Raw genomic sequence first — 22,629 nt, 5'->3', positions numbered from 1 at the left:
GCCATGAGTATTCTCGCTGCACTAAGGCAGATGACAAGATCGCCCTCAAGGCCTTCACGGCAGGCCTACGTGATTGTTTCTTCAAGTACATGATCAATGCTAACACTTGGAAGACTTACTCTGAGATGATGGCATAGGCTTACAACCATGCCTCCGCTGAGGTAAGGACATATCAAGGGAAACCCCCCACAACCACCATTTATCAGCAAGTAGGGAGTGGAAGCCAGATCCAACCAAATGAGAAGACCTCGACCTTCCAAACGGCGGCGGTGCCTTTCCCTGCCTTACTTAATACTTTGTCAAGTCAACAGACATATCAATCTCAGGGCAAAAGGAAAGATTTCCATCCTCCACAGCCAGGCAGACCTGCAAATAAAAAAAAATGCTCAACTTTTCTTCACATCCGAGAGGGCACTCTCAGCAGAGTATCTCGAAATACTCAACTTCTTTTCCCCCCAATAATTCCTCTGCAAACAAGCCACACCAGAGCAAGAGTATCACATATCATCAGGGTTAAAAGCAAGAGTATCCCATATCACATGCTTTTTCCCTGTTTTTTCCTTTGGCTTTGTTCTTACCTGCAAGACAAGGAGAAAGAGAGCAATCAGTCAGCACTTGGAATCAAGCTTCCAGTCAGGAACTGACTGCCTAGAACCCCTTACCTGATTACTTACCTGACATTGCTCTCGAGTACTTATCTTCAACATCTTATGCTTCCAGAGAAGATAACACATCTGTCTGAGGAACAGATAGGGCAAGTGAGAATGATACAAGGAAGCATGTGGAGACAAGCGTAACAGAACACGTGCCGATACATCTACTACTTTGTCAACAACAAAAGTATCCTATATCACCAGGGTCGAATGTACTCTAGATTTGATGGACTTGTTTTAGCCTTCAAATTCTTAAGTCGGCCTTATACTCTGGAGGAAACCAGAAAACCCTCCAGCCCAGTTAAAAAATAAGCCCGTGGAAAGTTACTTCTTCAAAAATAAAAGTATCTCATATCATTTCTTCTCCATTTGCTTCTCCTTATCCTTGTTGCTGTTTATGACACAAGGAGAAGGAGAACAATCAACCAGAAGCCGAAGTCGAACCTCCGATCCAGGTTGCTTGCTTGGAAGTCTTATTGCTTACCTTGTCTGTTACCTCATTCGGCAAATCTCCTAGCTCGGCGACTTGGGGGACTCCTACTACATGGGTTGTATCGCGCTTGACCAAGCCTGAAACTACAAGTAAGCTTCAAGTCAAATTGATACATTAACTTGTGCATCTCCACCGGTTAAAGATACCACCCTTAGATGGAGGAAAAGTACTTCCAGAGAAGATGCCATATCTACCTATGAGACAGATAAGGCAAGTGAAGACGATACCACATTTCGGTACTTAGAAGTTTCATGATTACTCAACAGCTTGGATCTTGCAAGTCCCCAACCAAGAAGCTTCCCTTACTACAGAACTTAGGGGAGCACTGTTTGTACCATACTTGATCAATCCCGAAACTACTGAGCACCGGTCAACGTTATACCGTCAAGGACCTAGAAGAGTTTCCCTCCAACCAGGAGGCCAATCATAGCGCGACACGTGTCGACATCAGAAGTCAATCATAACGCAACACATGTCAACATCAGAAGCCAATCATAACATGACACGTGTCAATGTCAGAATGAAACTAGAAACTCTCTTCTATAAATAGAGATCATTATCTCACAATATTTCCTAATGTCATTTGTACTAAATCATTCACTAGTACTCACAAAATGAGAGCTTGAACCTATGTACTTGTGTAAACCCTTCATAATTAATGAGAACTCCTCTACTCCGTGGACGTAGCCAATATGGGTGAACCACGTACATTTTGTGTTTGCTTCCCTGTCTCTATCCATTTACATACTTATCCACACTAGTGACCAGAGCAATCTAGCGAATGTCACAAACTTAACACTTTCTGTTGTACCAAAGTCCTCGCTGATTTTGTGCATCAACAGACTATACTCATACGATGGCGGATGATGAAGATAATAATGATTATGGATATTAAATTTAAGTTGTTGTAGTTTTTAAATTTAATTTGTCATTTTTAAATTTTAGTTGTAGTTTTTAAATTTAAGTTATTGTTGTTTTTAAATTTAAATAATAAATTATGTTTAATCCTTTGGCCCTTGGTTGGAGACAGTTTTTTGTGACAGGACTAAAACGAGCCCTCTGGCCCTCTGGCCCTCGGTTGGAGACGGAGACAAATATGACCATGTACTATTCATTAAAATATTAATATCTTAAATAATCTTGGAGGGCCAGAAGGCTAAAACGAGCTATCTGGCTAGCTCTCAATTGAAGATGGCCTTAGAATAAAAGACATCCATTTTTTCTAAGGAAAACTAATGAAAAGGGTTTGAAAACTTTGAGTTTTAATGATAAGGACAAAATAAAGGGTAAAGTGAATAGTACCAGGATTGACTTTTTAGTGTAAAAATGTGGTTTTTCGTTAAAGTAAACAGTACCGGGTGCTTTTCATTAAAGTTCCATTTTTTCTATTGAAAAGTGCATCACAATTGGTGGGTATGGATATTTTTGTCGTATGTCTGTGTCCGTGTGCCCGCGCATTGTCTCAAATGGTTCATGTCAAACAATATGGTGAAAACTTTTCAACTTGACTTATTGTTTTTACATTTTCTTGCTAGATATAGTGCAGAAAGGTCAACGTTTTTATGAGATGAGACAGAGTTTGCAGATACATTAATTGCAACATTACTTCCAAGAATTCACACCATGAAATGAATACAAAGCACTGCTGACAATATTACATATGCATGTGGAACCAGAACCCAGCAACAAGCCTTTCTGTCTGATTATAAAAGCGGCATTTGTTCCAATTAGTAATTTTGTACTACTTCAACTGCAATTTCTCTTGCACCATGGAGGACTAAGAGTCAATGAGGGTTTAGAGAGGTTCATATTTCCAGTTATTAAGTGTCAATCAGTGAGTTTTCTTGCTGCACAAAAGTATGTACAATTTAAATAGGGTTTTTTAGATATAAGCCCATGCAAAACTAATTTCCTTAATAAAAATCAATTTCATTTTAAACATCCAAATAAAATCCAAATTTGAAGTAGACTGCCATCATAATTGTGAGAAATAAGTGCCTTATTATTAGAAAATTATCTACTTTATACTTCTCTTACCATCATATGTTTCATTTCTTTTATTTGTTTGACAATCATTGTAGGTAAATTATTTTGCATATATGTATTAGATACATTTTGTTAAAATTATATATATGCATACAAATAATTTATATATATTTTTATGTAAAATAATATGTAATTAATTAATTTGAATCAATTGGCTAAAAACATTTATTTATTTTGTAGGTTAATTATTTTTCATGTGATATTACATATATACTAGCCACATTTTGTTATTATTATATAGAGTGTGCAATCAATCAACACTCTTTTATTTTGTAGGTAAATTGTTTTATATATATATATTTTTTTTTGCAAAATATTGGTATTTAATTAATTTTGAATAAAAAATATTTATTTATTTTTTAGGTAAATTATTTTGCATGTGTCATTACATAATTTACTAAGAACTTATATTGTTATATATGTTGTGCAAAATAATATACTAATTTACGTGTTAGCATCATGTGAAAACAACTATATAAGGAACATTGGTATCATGTAAATTTTTGCTATTAAATGCATAGGAATCATGACATTTGAGTTTTTTTTTCTAAATCTCCATAAGGTATTTGAACATTTAATTGAATGAAATAATGTAAAATAAATGTAGATAATAAGTGAGAGACCCAAAGTAAGTGTTATTAGGGGTAATTTAGACATCCAAAAATACAAAATTTTCCAAGTCAAACTTAATTATGGATATTGCTTAGTTAGAGCTTAGTCATTGGATTTTTGTTAAAGAAATTTATCATGATGAATTTTAATTAAAGAAAATTGAATTTTAAAGGGTGTACTCATATTTTCAAATTTAAATATTACGTTGCAGATGCTCAAAATGTGTAACTAATGAATGGAATAATCTTTATATCTGTTGATGTGATGCCTACATTAAAATGGACTGGAAAAGGCAAAAAAAAATTCTGGTTAAGTGATCAAATGTTGTCGGACAATTATCAAACTCAACTAGAATCATACATTTAGACATGACCTGTACTCATTTGATAAATAGTTCATAATTGATTGTTTGATAATAAATAGCAAGTTACATAGAGTATATATCTTCGCAATCTAAAGAACCGGTGGCACATGAAATCATTGGATTACATAATTTATCCACATATAATATTAATTTAAGCGTTTTTCAGCTTAAAATTCGTCACCTTTGAGATAATTTCCTCCCAACTAAGATTAAGCTTCTTCGCTCATCTAGGAGACTAGCTTTAATTGCTTGATTTTTTTTTCCTAGTAAAAATGGGAGGAAGCAAACCCCTTGGCTAATCCTTATCCCAACCCCTACCATCCCAAACCACTTGAACTATGCTACGTTTTTATCAACAACTTGTATTTAAGGTATCAAATAACTTATGCATTTGGGATTATAAACTGCTTTTTTTCTTCACTGGTGCATTGCATAGAAATACACCAGCGTATAAGATGTATTAGCATTTGAGCAGTCAAATTGTAACTTTCATAATCCAATTGTTCCATGCAATGTTACATCTCAAACACTGATGCGTTGTATAACTTTTGCCGTAATGAACAGCTTAAGTCAAAAGTCGCGAATACCAACAAAGGCAAACAATCCACAATCATTCAACACAAATTACTTAAAAAAAGAAAATTCTTAAAATAAAACCGTACTTTTAAAAACCTTTTTCAAGAAAAGAAACCCTGAACGTTTGACCATAAAGAAAAGCAATATCCATTCCAAAACCCTAATCTTGTGTACAAGGTTAGAGGTGGAAAATGAGAAAGTTCAATAAAAGCAAAAACAAAAAATAAATAAGGTCTCAAGCGCTTAATTTGCCTTTAACATAGTTCGACGAAGTCAATACCCGAACCCCTAATCTCTTTATAGATTATACAAAAAGATCATGTAGGGTGCGCTCTTGACTTCTCCCCTCCTGGGTATAAGCTGCCGAAATTCCTTACCACCATCTGTGTCTCTCATTTCACCTCCCTTCCTCGTCCTCAAAATATTGCAACAAAGTAAAGGGAAACGATTATTTGACTAATATTACACACCAAATATGTGACATGCAATTAACTTGTAACATGTGCCATGTATAATTAGATTACCTATAGAAATTAACTAATTGAGTCATGAAGTTCACTCATTGTCGCATGACAATGCAGCTTTGATCCTCTCAACAGTGCAAGCAATAAGATTGTTAACTGTTGCAACCGACCCGAGAGACAGCTTAGCAGTTGGGATTGAATCAACCAAGATCTGAAAAGCAACAGTGAGAAGGGAACCACCACCAGAGCCAGAGTCTCCAATGTCGGCTCCATCCGGGAGTATAGCAAACCCAGAAGGAAGAAGGGCAACATAATCAGGGTCACTCCCATTCAGCACCACATTCATGGCAACAATGTCAACTGGTGCATAAATCACAAAGGAAGCTGTTGGGTCAGTGCAGCTCTCTTGCAGTATCAGCATGTTGCTCTGGCTTGAATTGGCACTCTACAAATTAATTTTATATTACTATGTCAATTGTTATGTGAAGATCAAGAAATATACTTAATTAGGGAAAACAAAATCATTATAAAACATAAAGCTACATTTACTCGTAGTAGAGACACGCAATTCCCAGTGTCATGACCATTCGCAATGTGTGCCATCTCTTGAACAATTCCCCCATTGGAAAGAATATCCCACTGCAAGCATAAGTGACCATCACAATTACTCAATTAGAACAATTTAGGGCGGATAAATGTATGCTTTCAGTTTAATTAGCTGATTGTTTGTAAAAACCAAACTTCCATCTTGGTTTTTTTTCCCTTTCTTTTTTTTCGGCTGAGTTTGACACAAAATAAGCCTAGGTTTTCTGTGGTATTTGTCTCTATATTAGGTGGGATGTGATAAATATGCTTTTGATCTTCCATAGAAATTACTTACTGTGCAAATGGTGTCTGTGTATACTAGTCCGTATATGGTATGTTTTAGAAATGGTTCATGTACTAGTTCTGTTACATTTTTCTGAGACACATGCATGGTAATATTTATTTATAATTTAGAGTATAATTCTCAGGCTTCTGCAAAATGTAGGTACGCATTAATTTGGGTCCTGTATTAGATTTGGTAAATTTATTCCAAGAATCAGAGCACAACTAATTAAGTTTGAAGACTAGTTGAAGTGTCTGTACCTCGCTGCGGGAGTTCTCATCGCGGAGAAACTCAAAGACTCTTTTGGGAGGAACTGGAAGCCAAAAAGATGTGGCGGCACTGAGCACAATACCTGGAGGCCTTCCGGGATCATCCACACTTTTTCGGGTCATCACCCGGACATCATCAGCACCGGTTCCAGACAGTGTGGTCCATGTGTGAGTGGTTGATGCACTCACTCCAGAACAGAAGCTAATCACCATTCTTTCAGCCAATTTTAGCATGCTTTTTCTCCCTTCTTGATTTGTAATCACTAATTAACCATGAACGTAACAAATATAAACAATTAGGGTTAATGAATTTATATCGAATATAATTAGGCTTAAATTAACATGTGGGCATTAACGGATTATGCCATTTTCGGGACGCGTAATCTTTTAACGGACTATCTTGTTAGTGAATACCAAAACGTAGCAGAATAGCCCCATGCCAAATTAGTGCCTTATACCATTCCCCGAAAATATTACAAAAGAAAAATGAAATAGCAAACTAAATTGTTATTACCTCCAACATCACCAGTAGGGATGTTTGATGCCATTGCACTAGCTAGACGTTCGCATTGCCGGTCCAAGGTGGCAACCCATCGTTTCGCGCCAAATGCATGGCCGGAGCTAACCAGCTGCTTGTAGAGGTTGTGAACACCTCTTTCATCCACTTCAGCATGCTCAACCCATGTAACCTAATGCACCAAAATTTTATCAATTGATGAAATATATTTACTTTAAAAATTCGGCCATAATTAAATGTCACATGAAGGTGAAACACGCATTATATAGTGTTTAATTGTATACCTTTGAATATCCATTTGGCAATTCTTGAATTAGGCATCCCGAGGGCCTTCTTTGACAAGATCTAGGCTCAGGATTGGGGCGCAAGTCGTCCAATGAAACATCAACCACAGCCCAGGTGCCATCGGCATGCTGTTTGCAGTACCTTACATAATAACTCTCACGAGTTGGAACAAGTGGTGAAGGAACTTGGAATTCTGCCGTCATCTACCAATTAATCACAAACTGTATTTTAATGCAAGAATATATGTGGCACGAAATCTAAACAATTCATGGTAAAACAAGGAGAGCTAAAATTGAAATTTGAGGGGAAAATTTACATACCACTTGCAAGGCTCCATTGTAATTTCCAGGCACGCCAGATGATAGGACTTCAAGGGTCAGAGCTCTTGACACAATCCCAGAAAACACAGTCGACCATTGATTCTACACGTTATAAAATCACACGTAATAGTTAGGGTTCATGTGATTCCTTAATTCAAAGACGTTATTAATTTTTTTTAATAGAACAATATGATGACATTAATGAAGACACGTATGTAAATGTGTAATGGAGTTGTTAAGCTTACCACATCCATAAGAATCTCAACAAGGTTAATGTGGTTCATGATAACAACTGCACTCTCACGCGAAGCTTCAGTTTTGAAGCCGTTTTGTTTTGGCCCGATTCCACGAGGGAATGTCCTGATGTACTCATCTTCATTGAGTATGGTTGTGGTGCCATCAAAGCTTGTCATCCACAAAGGTTCACCCATTTGGGCCATTTTGAAGAGTTCCTCCATAGCTGCAAGAGCAAGCTCAATTATCATTGGCTTGTCTACCTCACTTGGTGCACTGATTGACCTGAGAAGGTCTCCAGCACCATACATCTCACCGCCCATGCCTGGCTGACCACCAAAGTTCCCAACCCCAAGATCAAGTTGACCACGGGAAGGAACTGGAGAAGACATGAGAGGGTAGGTTCCTAATGGTTTGCCAACATACTTCGCAGCTATCGCTGATATACTATCAATCTGAACAATAAAGGAAATAAGTTATCAATCTGGCGACATATCATTTGCCACGTATCTGAAACATATATGTAACATTCTGCGCATCTGCCAATAGAATGTTATCCTAATTTGTTATACTAAAATAGGTAAAATATCCACCAAATAATAAATGTGTTTGATATTTTCTTGATCTTTAATTTTCTCTACCTCTTCTCGTAATCGAGCATTTTCGAGTCTCAGATGGTGTTCGTCGAAAGACATCTCCCCTAGAACTGTTGGGCCGCCACAATTGGGGCATGAGGCATTACCTAGCGCTTCTCTGTACCTCATGTTATCAGTACGGAGCTTTTCGTTTTCGTTCCGAAGTTGTGTGTTCTCATGCCGCTCATGCTGAGTCTGTAATGCAGCATTGGCAGCAAACAAAAACAGTCAATTAGTAGCTTCAACAAAGGAAAAATTAAAAAAGACAAAGTTTGAGTATTCCAAAGCCCTTATTAAAGATATTTCAAGAACAAATATATACCTTCATTTGGGTGCGCTTGTTTTGAAACCAAAATTTGACTTGTAATGGTTCCAAACCTAATTCCCGGCTCAGTTCCTTCCTCTGCTTGTCATCTGGGTGGGGACATTCCTTGAAAAACCTAAATAAAACAACCAAAAAAGACTAATTCATAGGTGAACTAAAAGATTTCGAACAACTGCTTAACAAAAGCTTGTTTAGGAGGTTTGAGACTAATTAATAAATATAACTTACGCTTCCATTTCTTGGATCTGATGCTGAGTGTGGCGGTGATAACGCTTCTTTTTGGGTCGAGGGTTTTCTTGGTCATCACCCGAACCGCCTTCAGGGTTGTCGCTGCCGGATTTGTTAGCACTGTCGAAGTCATCATCTCGGAACCGAGGAATGTCGCTTTCAGAGGTGTTTGGAGCCATGTCTTGCGGGTGCAGATTACTGGCGTCCATCATATTTGGCTGCAACATATCCAGAGATCTTTAAGATATTGATTTTTGTCCCAAGGGCTTAGCAAGCTTATGGTTTTTCAATCTAACAACAACAGAATGGAAAAATGTATCCACTCAAAAGGAAAGAAAAAAAAACCCAATACGCATCTCCTATATAGTAGTTTCTTAGCACACGCTGACCTGTGTATTAGGTCAATACTAAAATATTCTTTGAAAAAATGAACAAGAAAACGCGTTGAACTTAGATCTCTGAGCCAGTGTTTGTAGTGGAAACCATTCCAACTTTTTTCTAATACCGAGAAGGATTTTGCCACAAAAGAATTTTTTGGACTACCTGAGTAGTCAAACCCATCTTACGTTATAAAATTAATTAATTAAAATGTTAAAATACCGAGATGAAGAGGGATAAGGGAAAAAAAAACTAGGAAAATGGATCTTGACGTACTGATTGATAAAATCCACTTGTTAATTTTTCTCTTGGTTCAAAAAAAAAATTATTTTAGATAAATAGCCGAATCATTGGAAAAAAAAAAATAGATCTAATTCGCCTGAAAAGCAAAGGCGTAGATTTGTAAATTAGTATACCAATTACACAAAAAACTCAAATTTAAGCGTGCTGACCTGACCAAGTGTGAGTCCTGAAGTTGACGCAAACCCAGTAATGTTCCCATTGCCTCCCATCATGGAAGGCATGTTTCTCGCCGGAATAATAAGCCCGGCTTGCATACTTCAAGGCCAAAAATACTCAAAAGCAACCTGAATTTTTAATTTGTGCGATTAGTTTCTTAGTTTAGGGGGTTTGAGGTTGATTTGGATTTTTGAGTTTGATCTAGACAGAGGGATAAATGTGAAATTTTTCAGGTGAAAAAACAAAGAGACAGAGAGAAGACAAAATGAGGTTTTGTCACACGGTTCAATTTTGCACTTGGTGATGAAATGGAGAGTGTGAGTATATGAAGAGATTAAGATTAAAGGGGTTGACGATTTCAATACGGCTTGAGTCTTCACACAAAAAAAAAAAAAAAAAAAAAAAAAAAAATCGATCGATCTAAACCAAACACATAACGCACACGAATATATCTCGGGAGTAATCCAAACTGTAACAACCCAAGTTTCTCCTTATATTTTCTGGTCTTGCCCTAGCTGCCCAAAAAGCCAAATTAATGTTAGAAAAACTCAAAAAACAAAAATTTGTAAGAAGCATTACAAATACTGAGAAGACAGAAGCCTTCGGACAAAAATTGAAAAAGAAAATGAGAAGTTTAAGGCATGCGAAATTCTAGGTTGGAAGAATATGTACCTATAGATGTATGATGTTGTGTATCTGCACCTTATCAAAAGCCCTAGAGAGCGAGGCGCTGTAGATCTGGTTTTGGGCTTAACGTGTGCCGGGAAACCACTGTTTGGTGTCCCAAAAGTGGTTTTCCAGCGTACGGTTTTTGGTGTGCAAGATTATCTAGACTAGTAAAAGGTTTTGGAAGTTGGAAAAGGAGGAGAAGATGAGAAAGAAGAAAGGGAAGTGGTTTTAGGAAATAGAGAAGGGCAAGGAAGGAGATAAGGGGGCAGAGGGAGTAATTGCAGAGCGTATTGAGAGGGTGCAATTGCATTTAATGGTGGGAGAGAAAGGTGTAATTGCTATGCGAGAGAGAATGAGAGAGAGAGAGAGAGAGAGAGAGAGAGAGACATATATAGGGAGAGAGCTTAATTTTCTGCTAGGAATTTTATGTATGCAATGGATGACGGCTACCAAACTCTATTTTTTCTCTCCCAATCTATTTGCTACTGCCTAGTATTTGAATTTTTACCACTCAATAATCCTATACAAATTTATATCCGAATCTTTTCCAACAGTGCTTATTTCCCTATGAAGAGAATCACAAGCCCTATGAACAAGAGAAGACGCTTTCTAACTGGATTATCGACAAATTGTTGGTGTGATCTTGGTTATTGCTGTATGGTGTTTGCATGTTGGGAATAATTCAATAGTTCTTGATTTCTCGTGTACTGATGCATAAAAAGTAAAGATGTATGAGCACATTTGATTATGAAATAGTGCAAAGTAGATAAGCGGTTGTTAACATCAGTGTGGGCGTTCGGAAGTTCGAATAGGCAACTGTCAGTAACGTAATTTTTAGTCACACATGTACGCTTGAGTGACCGACCTATATAGAAAAAAAATCCATTGAGATTATACTTGGATTGGATAGATGAAGTATGAAAACAAAATTTACTATTAAAATTATCATTAATTAAGAGGTTTACCCGCGTGATTGAATGATCATCCTTAACATGCGCAATACAAGGAAGTTGTAAAGTATGTGGTGTTTTGATATGGAGATATAACCTAAAAGACTGCAACCACAATAGACTACAAGCCAAATCACTAAAAAGTAAGACCACATCATTTGCAAAGTGGGATAACATTATAAATAAATGATCTAAACTAATCCTAGAAGGAAACTCAAATACATAGGATTATGACACACTGGCAAGACTACTAGCAACTTCATAGCATCTAGAGAGATCTATAGTGAGCACGAGCTAAGCAAGGCGGAGGCTATGTAAGGAAGCTCACCCATCGAAACCAATTGTATGTGATAGATCTGACCCACCAATAACCGCAAATCCGAACCAAGTTTCAAACAAAAATCCACCTAATGTTAAACATTTAGATAAGACCTAAATTTCAAATAGATTGTCATGTAGACAAATATGTAACATATTCACTACTTATTGCCGCAAAACCTAATTATGTCAATATGTTATTACTCATCCTAATTATGATGACAATTAAACCTATATGAAAATTTTACCTTCTTATATCATAAATGTTAGTAACATATATGAATTAATTTACCCACATTCAAAAAATAATAGGCATCTATCGTATGAAAAAGAATTCTTTTGTACAACCAAGTATTTTGAATCAAATAATATTGTTTGAAAAAAAAAATTAATCTTTTATGTGAGTAAATTATCTTGCATGGATTATTCACTTTTTATATTATTATATATGCGTGCAAAAAACATTTTACCTATATTTATATGTAAAATTAATTTTGAATCAAATAACATTTCTTTAGTTTGTAGATATATAATTTTGTATGTATTATTACATATATTAGGCACATTTTATTGTTATTATATATGTGTGTCTAAAATAATTTACCTAGATTTATATGTAAAATATAGGTAAATTAATTTTGAATCAAATAACATTCTTTTATTTTGTAAGTAAATTAATTTGCATGTATTATTACATATATTCAGGATATTTTATTGTTATTATATGTGGTGTGTAAAATGATTTACCTATACTTATATGTAAAATATAGGTAAATTAATTTTGAATCAAATAACATTTTTTGCATGTATGATTACATAGACTATCCGCATTGTATTGTTATTGTATATATCATATGGAGTGGTACTAAGCCCACCCTATTGTCTTATCTTCCCACCCACTATAAAAGGTAAATAATAACATTACTCTTTCCCCCACCATTATTCCAAGGGTGATGCTAGGGAGACTAAATTTGTAGACAAAATTTACAAACTGGCACTATATTTGGATGAGAGAAATAAACTTGGAATTTAGGTAAAAGTCAGAATTTATAAATTGATATGCATCAATTCCTTTGTTTGGATTCATAAACATAGAAATTTAGAATTTCCGTGTGAAAAAAAACTTGGAATTTGGGACCTCCAACTCCCAAGTTTAAATTCCATGTAAATAGGTGTCATTTTCCAATTTCCATGATTGAGAGTTTAAAAATATAATTCCGTATTCAATTCCATTGTTCTTTTAGGTTAACCAAACAAGAAAATTCACAAATTTTAGAAAATAAAATCCCATCATTTCAATTACGGTTGTTTATACCATATTTAGGGCCTCGTATATTTGGGCCTTGGGCCTTGTATTTGGGCCTCACACTAAAGCCCATACTTTGTAAAAGAGGAGGAGCCCCTTATTCTATAAAAGGGGACTCCTACCCTCATTCTAGGAGAGGCTCATTCTCACCCTCAGATGCCATTTCTGAAGCCTCTCTCACCCCCTCAACGCTCTCACTCTTAGAGCTCTCTTTCTCCCTCACTTCTCAGAGAAATATAATACAATCAGTGTGGATGTAGCCCAAACCTTGGGGTGAACCACGATACATCTTGTGTTATTTACATTACTTGCAGATTCACGGTCGGATTTACGTTGTACCAAGACCATCCGGTTTTGTGCATCAACACAATCTATTTTGCCATGTTTGCCAAAATGTATGGGTCGTCATCGTACCAAGTTCTGTTAATGTTTACAGATAGTAAGCCATGGTCGATTTTAACACTTCCCTGCCTATTTGGGTTTGTATGAAATCTTCGACACTTAAACATAATCACTTGGTATCGATCTTTGTAAAGTAATTGCATGACCGTTGTCAGTTTGCCATAGAAATCAATGTCTGTACTTTTACCTCCACCTGGGCATGGACACCGCTGTTTTGCGTACACAACTTGTCATCTCGTGCAGTCCCCAAAAACTTGACACCATTAACATAGCAACCCGAGAACAATTCAGCACGAATCGAGTGGAACGCCAAGTTATATAACTCTTCACTGTAAGTGGGGGAATTCGATGCTTTCAATTTAGTCACCTAATATTAGACAAAAACATACACCTGTTAGTTTGAGAAAATTAAATAGTACAATATATATCACAAATACAAATTACTTATAACTTACATATTCGAGAAACCACTGTGGAAATAATTTTCGGTGTTTCTTGGCATACAAATGTAATGGATGTTCTCGCTTCATCACCTCTTCATGCTCATCTAGGTATGCCATTATCTAGTCACAATTGTTCAGTATGAATCAATGCGCTACCTCCATATCATTTTTGGAAAACGACTCGCCTCGTACAGGATCTCCAAAAGGGTTGTGCGCATTAGGAAAAAACAAAAAGTTTCTCCTTTCTTACACCCCCATCATTATTGCGCTGAGTATGATTGAAAGTCGTCTCCACATCTTTTAAATACATTCCATAAAAAGTAAGCAACTCATATTGAACCCAAGTCTCTGTAATTGATCATTCGAGCTTCGCCCTATTGTGTACACTTTCTTTCAGCTCCCCGAGTAGCCTGCCAAAATAAAACGATACGATACAAATTAGTAAACATAGGTTAATGATGCATAAACAAATGATGAGGATTATATACCTTTTTATTGGATACATCCAACGATAGTTGACAGAACCAGCAAGCAATGCCTCTTCGGGCAAGTGAACCATCACGTGGATCATACTTGTGGAGAAAGCTGGAGAGAATATCATCTCAAACTTGCATAGGACTTGGACAATGTCATGGCGCACTGATTAACGTTGGTCTTTCGTAACGTTCTTACCGTCAGTTGGGAAAAAAATCTGGATAACAACATGATTGGCTTCATAACATCTTCCAGCAATAGGTATCAATACCCACATGAAGTAGGCGTTGCATAAACAACATGATTGACTTCACAACACCTTCCGACAATAAGTGTACAATCGCTACAACCTAGGTTTCAAAGGCAGATAACGCATGACTTTTTGTGGGATCTTAGTTGTTCTATTTTGAGATGTCATTTTGAACCTCGACTCATTGCATACATGGCATTTATCCAATGCTTTATTCTCTTTGTAGAATAAAATACAATTGTTTTTGCAAGTGTGAATTTTTTCATAACCCAATCTAAAACCATTCAACACCTTTTGTGCATGTCTATGGTTTTTCAGCAAACAATTGTCCTTTGGAAGCATTCTCTTGAAAACCCCCAGAAAGTAATCGAAACACTGGTTCGACATACGATACTTTATTTTTCCGTGCATTAGTTCCACAATGGCCGTGAGAACTGAAAAGCTCTTGCACCTTGGGTATAACTCTTGGTTGTCATTTTTTAATAGTTTTTCATATTGTTCAAACTCTGCATTGTCCATTGGTGTAGGCACGTCATCTTTCCCTTCCTGATTGGTGTTTGTCGATGCAAATGGAAAAGCATTATTTATAATATCCAAGAGTTGTTCGTTAGGATCCACAATAGGTTCAACATTGTCCACTCTTGTGGCATTTGAAGACGAAGTATTGTCTAATTGCTCCCCATGATGGTTCCAAGTATTATATGTCATAATCATTCCATTCCTTACTAAATGAAATCGAACATTTTCAATTGTCTCCCATAACGTGCTGTTACACATCCTACAAGGACACCGGATTCTAGTTGCACCCGGGTTGTGTGTACATGCAAAGTCAAATAAATTCCTCGATTCCATCCAAGTATTCATCCGTGCATCTATTCGGGTTGTGTATCCATGTCGTGTTATAATTCCTGGAACCACAATAATAATACAACAATCATAACAACTTCATACAAATGATAATGTCACCTTCTGCCTCCGGTAAGGGCCCTATCCTATTCAGGAATGCATAGTCATGTCACGTAATTTACGGCTACATCAGATTAGATTTCAATGTTGGATGAATTTCGGCAGCATCTTGGTACAGTTCTTTAGATGTACGACGTAGATATAAAATACTTATGTGCCACCTGAAGAACGTACAGAGATGACACCAAAATCTCCACAACCAAAACCTAATCCTTCAATCATGAACTACGCGCCATAACTGTGCATTCCCAAACTATCCAAATAATGGGACAATTCAAGAATTAATTGGACAGCAATCATGCTTTTGCATCCATGCGCGAAATCCAACTAATCCTCAAACGGGAAACTAAGTTTTACTAAAAATAAAAAACAAGTACGAAGTTAATTTCAATTAACTCTTTACATCACAACACATATTTGTACGTCACGTACAAATTTAACAACATAATATATGTATATATATATATATATATATATATATATATAATTTCACAACACAATATAAACATTACAACATAAGTTCAACATAATTTAATTAATTTGATATTTTTTAAAAATAAAATGAAGAAAATACATTCTCAATCGTTCTCCACCAATCGCTAATCACACACAATATCCTTATAGACAACGAAATTCATGGCGTTAGTATGAATTTACATTAATACTTTTACCCTAACAAAAAAAACGCTTACCAGACACACCGAGATTGCTCGATCAACCTAGAGAAGAAGATGGAGGGAGTATTAGTTGATGAAATTAAGAGAAACTAGAAATGACGGATGCTAGATTGAGCAAAACCGAAGGGGATGAGTGCAGAGGCTAAATCTGCAATTTTACTGCAGTTTGCCTATGCACAAGCTGAATTCAGATTATAAAGTTCACTTTTGGATGAATGATTTTGTGAGACGAACATGGTCTTCGTTGCGCAAATGTCCATTGCGCGACTAACAAAGTATTCGTCACTCAAATAGCCTTTGCGTGACAAAAAAATGTATTCCTCGCGCAAGTTTACCATTTTTTTATTTTATTTCCTTTACTTTATAATTTATTCTTTTCAACAAATTACGGGACGAAAACATGTATTGTCCCGCAATGCATATTTTTTAAGTTTTTTCCATTTTCTTTTTATGTAATGTAAATTTTATTTTAATCTAGTTAAAACTTAAACCTAATTAAACATTAAATTAATTAATAAAACTAATTTATTATCCCAAATACAAATTATAATTAATGTAAATATTAATACTCATCCACATAACATAAATTTATTAATTAAAATAAATATAAAGTCCACAAAATCTTATTCCAAAAATAAAAATTACAATTCAACTTCAATCCTCCTCCACCTGCAACACATCAAACTTCCACTGCCAGAAACTCTGCTTGAAAAGCCCATCCACATACTTCAGCTGCTTCTCATCGGTTTTATCAGCATCCCAATGAACCTACATTAATGCTAATAACAATAAATTAGTAATTTAAAAAATATTATGTTTTCACAAAAAAATTATTCGTTATTTACTATAAACTTACTGATAGCTCCCCTAGTATGGACTTCTTCAACTCCTCAGGGACCTTTTTCCAAGACTCAAACTCGGCAAAACATTCCTCCACACCAAACTCTCAATGTCATACCTAAATTTGGCGTAAACATCATCCATACTTGTCTTCAAAGTACGGCACTGGCTTCCGTCGATACCTCCCTGATCGCACAACAAGTTTCTTTTTGCCAGAACCTTTTCCAGAATCGGCCATTCTTTTGAAACATTTTTTTTTTTAAACTAGGGTTCTGAAACTGTATTAATATAGCACTAGGATCCCCTTGCGCAACGAAGCTATTTGTCGTGCAAATACCTATTTTCATTGTGCAAAACACATCATAAATGTGCAATAAATGGGAAGGTTTGAACGCAATCTGACTGTACTTTGCGCGACTCAGCAATAAGACAATTATTCCGTATGGCTACAGCAATCGCATGTGCGAACTCAAAATGTTGCCTTAAATCATTCGGGTCGGCGGCGGGCATGCTTTGATCCTTGTTTTTATCCTCCAACCCAGAACGAACGAAATTGTGAAGAATAAGGAGAATAGAATTGTGAAGAATCAGGACAGCAAAAGCGCATATTTATAGGAAGGTTAGGGCCTTTGCCCGACGAAGGCTTTGTCGCGCAAACATTTGTAATAAATGCAATATTGATTCCTTTGATTCACCTACAGTGACATGTCTGAGTGAAAACTGACAGGAACTTGCAAGATGAAACCTTTGTCGCGCAAGATTTTCGCGCCAAAATAAATTACCCCTCGTTTTCTTGATGACTTTGTGCGACGACAACTATTGTTAGTCACGCGAAGTATTCTTGTGCGACAAAGGTTTTCGTCGCGCAATTTTTTTTCTTTTTCCTTTCCTATCTTTTTTGCCCGACGACACTTATTTTTCCGTCGTGCAAGTATCTCTTGTGCGACGAAATATCCTTCATCTCTCGTGGCGTAAGTTGTTTTTTCTACTAGTGATAGACCATTTTAAATGATTGGTGCATGGCAGTGTAAAACTCATGTATGTGCGGTGGAGTAAAAGGGGTTTCACTAGCTGTGATATCCATGGGATTTATATACATAGTAGAGTACCCCCTTCCTCATACAATCGGTTTCTCTGCCTGTGCGAAATCATCTCTCGCAATAAATTAGAAACTGAGCCACGCAGGGTCTGCATGGCAAATGGCATTTACTACATTCATGCCTCTCTTGCATACCCCTTTCGATTTCACATAATTTACCAACTATTTATCTGTCTACCTTGTCCATGTGTTGTATACCATCACAATCCCTTGTATAGATTTTTTTTTTTATATTTTTTTTAACAAAATACCATACTAATTTCTTTATTTCTCACACTCTCTATAATTTATGTCTTTTAATATTTTTTAATTCACTCTATCGATAATTAGAAATTAAAAAGGGTATGCGAAAGGTAAAAAGAGGTGTGTGGATAGCACTATCTTTTTTTTTTTTTTTTTTGGTTTAGTATGCATAACTATATTGTATTACATTCTCATTACATTTTAGTTCTGGAATTGATATGACATCGCCAAAATTTACATAGTTGCGATTGATAATTATTATGTCATGCAAGTAGCTCGCTTAATGTAGTTAATTGTCACATTGATCGGTAGTAGTAACTAGTACGAGCACTGATTAGTAATAGCCCTTTTTTGAGTTTTTAATGTGACAATACTTTAGATGTAAATATTTATAATAAATCTATTATTTGAAAAAAGAATTCATAATTAACAATAACACTCAACTTGCTCGTACTCACCAAAAAAAAAAAAAAAACACTCGACTTGCTATCGTTGTCAACGTAGTACTGGTAATTTATCCAAACTTTTAAACTTCTCCATAGTTGTGTAGATTTGTGAAACATTGATGGCAACGTTTCCTACCCAACATCATTAGGGTTTACCTGTAACCTGTGTGTTCCTTCTAAGTTAGAACCAAAAGTCAAACGCTGCGTTCCATTCCATACAAAATTAGGAACACATTGTCATTGGCCAGTCGCAACAACCACCATACTGGGACTGGTGGAACTGCAAGCCAAATGCCAGTGGTTGGAATCCAAGCAACTCAACTCTTTCTCTTATAGATCATCTCCCATGTGGACTGAAGCAGGCGTAGCATTATTATCTTTTTCTCTTTAATTTTTGGTATCCATGAATTGATTTACAATAAACTTTAGTTTTCTTGTGGTATGAAATTTGATGAATAGCGGTTGTTCCAATATTAGTTTTTAGGGAAAACAAAATTAATGTGCTTGAAAATGATTTATCATATAATGTTGCTATATTCACAAAATTACTTCATGGTTCCTTGCATATGATTTAATATTTAGGCTGTCGGGTAACCACGGGCCGATTTGAATGGGTCCAAATCTTCTTTACCTAAATTTCCATGTGACCTCTCTGTGACTTTCCTTAATTTTTAACGTGTGTCCACACTAACTAACTACAGTCATAAACACTATTAAAACATTGAAAATTAACAATAATACAAACAAAAAGTTCAATCTTTCTTCGAAACACTGTTAAACACTTCAATTCTTTGTGGCCTATCTTCCTCGGCAAATCCAAACGACCCGCCCAAGAAGACGACGCCGACGACAAAAAAGAAAAAGAAAAAAGGAAACCGATACTCAAATGGAGAAGGTCGAGACTCAGGCACAGAAGAGAAGACTGAGACCCATACTGAATTATCCCAATTCGATTAAACCCAAAACCACGTCGGTTTCACACTCAAAATGTGACCAAACAAATGACTATATAGATTATAACTATTTGGTTGATAAATGATTATGTGTGTTAAGCCAATTAATCAAAACGGTAGTTCAAAATATGTATGTTTTTGCCACTTAGTACTACGGTTTAGTGAAATTCCTCCTCACTTGGATTCTGGCCAAAAGTGAATTTGAATCACATTATTATAACTCTCTCATTGTGAGACTTAACCTACTTCCTCACCCCTTTAATGTAGATAATATTGTTTGTTAAAAAAAATATGAAAAAAATGATATAAAACCAAAGTAGACTACTATTGGGCGGTTTGGTCTAGTCGATTAATCCTTATGTTATTTTGCAAATTTTCTACTTATCCGAATTCTATAGCTTGACAAAACATCATTTTATAATTTCTACATCTATAGATCAAAAGAAAAAAAAATAGAATTTTATAACCATAAAGAAAATTGGGGTTTCACTATAAAATTAATGGCCAAAATAAAGAGTAGTTCAACCTCTTATAAGCTATTGCAATGTTTTTTTTTCACCGATGTGAAATTCGTTTACCTTTATATACTCACAATTTGTATATAAATAGAAATGTATTTCTACAAAGAAATAATCTAAAATTAATTTAATTTTAAGAGAATAAGATTTAAATTTGGATGCAAGAGAACAAAAATTGTCATAAATCCTAACGTCATAACACATTAATACAAATAAAGTTCAAGACCATATACTCTAAACTACCTATTAATAGAACCTTGTTTATTAACTAAAAGAGAGTGAAAATATTATTTAGTCTTCTATCACAATAAAAAGGGGAAAATGTAATTTCACAGATCTGAATTTTACTTTACCTAAAGGTGATATTAAAATATATCTAATATTAAAACAAAAAAAACAAAAACCTCCCACCCACATTCTCTCTCTCCCTCCCTCCTCATTTTAAAAAACAAAAATAAAAAGTGTTCATACACAGTATAGGCTAGTTTAGTTATTACAACTGAAAGTTTGCAAAGAAACAATAAAATAAGAAATGGACGATAATTTCAATAGGGGGTGAGATTTATAGAGGATCAAAACCGCAACCGAGTTGAACTAATACGATTCAAGTGGTTTTGATGGTCAAAATTCGAATCAAACTACTCATTAGAAAATCACCAATCAATCTCTTAGGGCTTGTTTGGTATAGAAGATTGACTTGGAAATGATAACCATTCTAAATTAATTCAAAGTATTTTGTAGGCAGTCATCTTTTTCATACAAAATTTCTCGCTTCTAATCCAAAAATTGTGGGAGGATTGAATTGGATAATTTTTTTTAGTGATTCATCTCCAACCTTAAGTTGCCACAAAATTTTTATTTATTCTTTCAATATACGTTGAAAGTAGTGGTTTATCCCTTCTAATCTAGTTTTCTATATATACCGATCGAGGCCTTAGTGTAATATTCAAGTGGATTAAAAATTTAAAATAGATATATCAATCAAAGAGTGATTTGCCCCAAAGTGTGTGGAGTAAAGTGTATTTGACTTTTACAATAACGAACATTTCCTTCGTGTCATTTTCTTGTTGAAAAGTTGGTAAAACTTTCAGTTTTTTACAATTCTAAATTTTGTAATTTCGTACCATTTCTTCTTCTATTCCTAATGACACGATCACTATTCCGCTGTGACAGTATTATACAACCGTATAGACTAGAGCTTAAGGGTATAACTAATTAAATTCCCATTTGGTTTTTTACAAATTAAACAAATCTACATCAAAGCAACCTTATCATGGGAACGGGATGGTGACATCTTGTTATTCACAAGGAAATTGGGGGCCTAATTCTATGGTCCACGTTGTTGTTCTATCCTCATCAGACGGTCTAGGTGCTACCCAGTCTATTTCATCTGTCCCCCCCTCAGATCAATTATCAATTTTCTTTTGTGCTTGAGAAATTCCTTTTTAAAGCTTTCTTTAAACCTCAGAATATATTGTGGTGTAAACGACTAAACGTAGCCATAGAAGAAATAATAGCTCAAGCATTTCTTTCATCCCTCTTTTTCTTAACTCTTAGGAATCAACAACATTCCGAGAATGCAAAGAAACTCATGAGTTTAGGGTACATGGCACGATTGGTAATGAACTATTGCATTTCTTATAAGCTTATTTAACTTGTTCCATCATTTTTTTTTTCATACGCAATCACGTTCTAGAATTTATATAATCAACCCTATTTAGTGAGACTTGTTGTATAATTTTTTTTTTCATTAATTAGGCTTATATTCACACAAAATCAGTATATTATGGAAACAAACTATATTGTACAATTGGATATATAAAAAGAAGAAGAATAATTTGGTTGCATTGAAACTATGAGTAGGTTTTTAAGGTTTTGACATTCTCCAATTCCAATATAACAAACAAATAAAAAACAGTGGAGAGTATAATACGCGACACGGTTTTTTGGATCTAAAAATTTATTTATTTGTTTGTTTTGAAAGGATTTAGGAAAATCATGCTTAAGCATACATCATTGTCATACGTGTATACAAAAATGGGAAATTTTATTTAAACCCATGCAACCTCTTTTTACACCCAACTTAAAATTTTGAATGTTAATTGTCTATTTTACCCTATTGCATAATTACTATTAAGTACAAAATGAAATTAATAATAAAACTTAAATTTATCAATAAACCCAAACACTATAATTAAACCCTACTAGCTAAAACCCTAGAAAACCGAAGAAGGTGAAGCCAGTGTCTCTTCTCTTCCCCAGTGCTTGCACGTTTTGTAGCAGATAGAAGAGAAAGAAGAAGAACCCAGGTACCAAATCCTCCATTTGAGATTAAAAGGTGTTCATTTT

At 35.3% G+C, this 22,629-nt stretch overlaps 1 protein-coding gene across 7 annotated transcripts; it reads right to left on the bottom strand.

The window, feature by feature from the left end:
• Window positions 1–4,841: 4,841 nt before the first annotated feature.
• On the bottom strand, window positions 4,842–10,750 carry LOC126612258 (homeobox-leucine zipper protein HDG2-like). 7 transcript variants are annotated; one of them, XM_050280636.1, is made up of 13 exons: window positions 10,399–10,750; window positions 9,720–10,241; window positions 8,890–9,107; window positions 8,659–8,776; window positions 8,343–8,531; window positions 7,713–8,156; window positions 7,468–7,569; window positions 7,147–7,350; window positions 6,860–7,034; window positions 6,337–6,608; window positions 5,752–5,847; window positions 5,269–5,653; window positions 4,842–5,149 (listed from the first exon to the last, which is right to left on the bottom strand). In XM_050280636.1, the coding sequence occupies exons 2-12, from the start codon at window positions 9,822–9,824 to the stop codon at window positions 5,300–5,302; spliced, it is 2,277 nt and encodes a 758-aa protein (XP_050136593.1). In that variant the 5' UTR covers window positions 9,825–10,241; window positions 10,399–10,750; the 3' UTR covers window positions 4,842–5,149; window positions 5,269–5,299. The 7 variants fall into 7 exon arrangements, with proteins under 7 accessions (XP_050136593.1, XP_050136592.1, XP_050136590.1 ...); XM_050280635.1 differs by having other exon boundaries at window positions 4,842–5,653; window positions 9,720–9,854; window positions 10,169–10,241; XM_050280633.1 differs by having other exon boundaries at window positions 4,842–5,159; window positions 10,399–10,749.
• Between the last annotated feature and the right edge of the window lie 11,879 nt (window positions 10,751–22,629).

Source organism: Malus sylvestris, chromosome 17, assembly GCF_916048215.2.
Source record: "Malus sylvestris chromosome 17, drMalSylv7.2, whole genome shotgun sequence".
NCBI lineage: Eukaryota > Viridiplantae > Streptophyta > Magnoliopsida > Rosales > Rosaceae > Malus > Malus sylvestris.
This window is presented reverse-complemented; position numbering and strand designations above follow the sequence as displayed.

What these genes read in the sequence shown, in the direction of transcription:
- LOC126612258 (XM_050280632.1), bottom strand. Translation starts at nt 9,824, where the DNA reads ATGCAAGCCGGGCTTATTATTCCGGCGAGAAACATGCCTTCCATGATG. An exon ending in ATGCTCGATTACGAGAAGAG is followed by an intron (nt 8,157 to 8,342) that starts GTAGAGAAAATT and finishes TTTATTGTTCAG; the next exon opens with ATTGATAGTATATCAGCGAT. An exon ending in ATGAGAACTCCCGCAGCGAG is followed by an intron (nt 5,848 to 6,336) that starts GTACAGACACTT and finishes TTATGCTTGCAG; the next exon opens with TGGGATATTCTTTCCAATGG.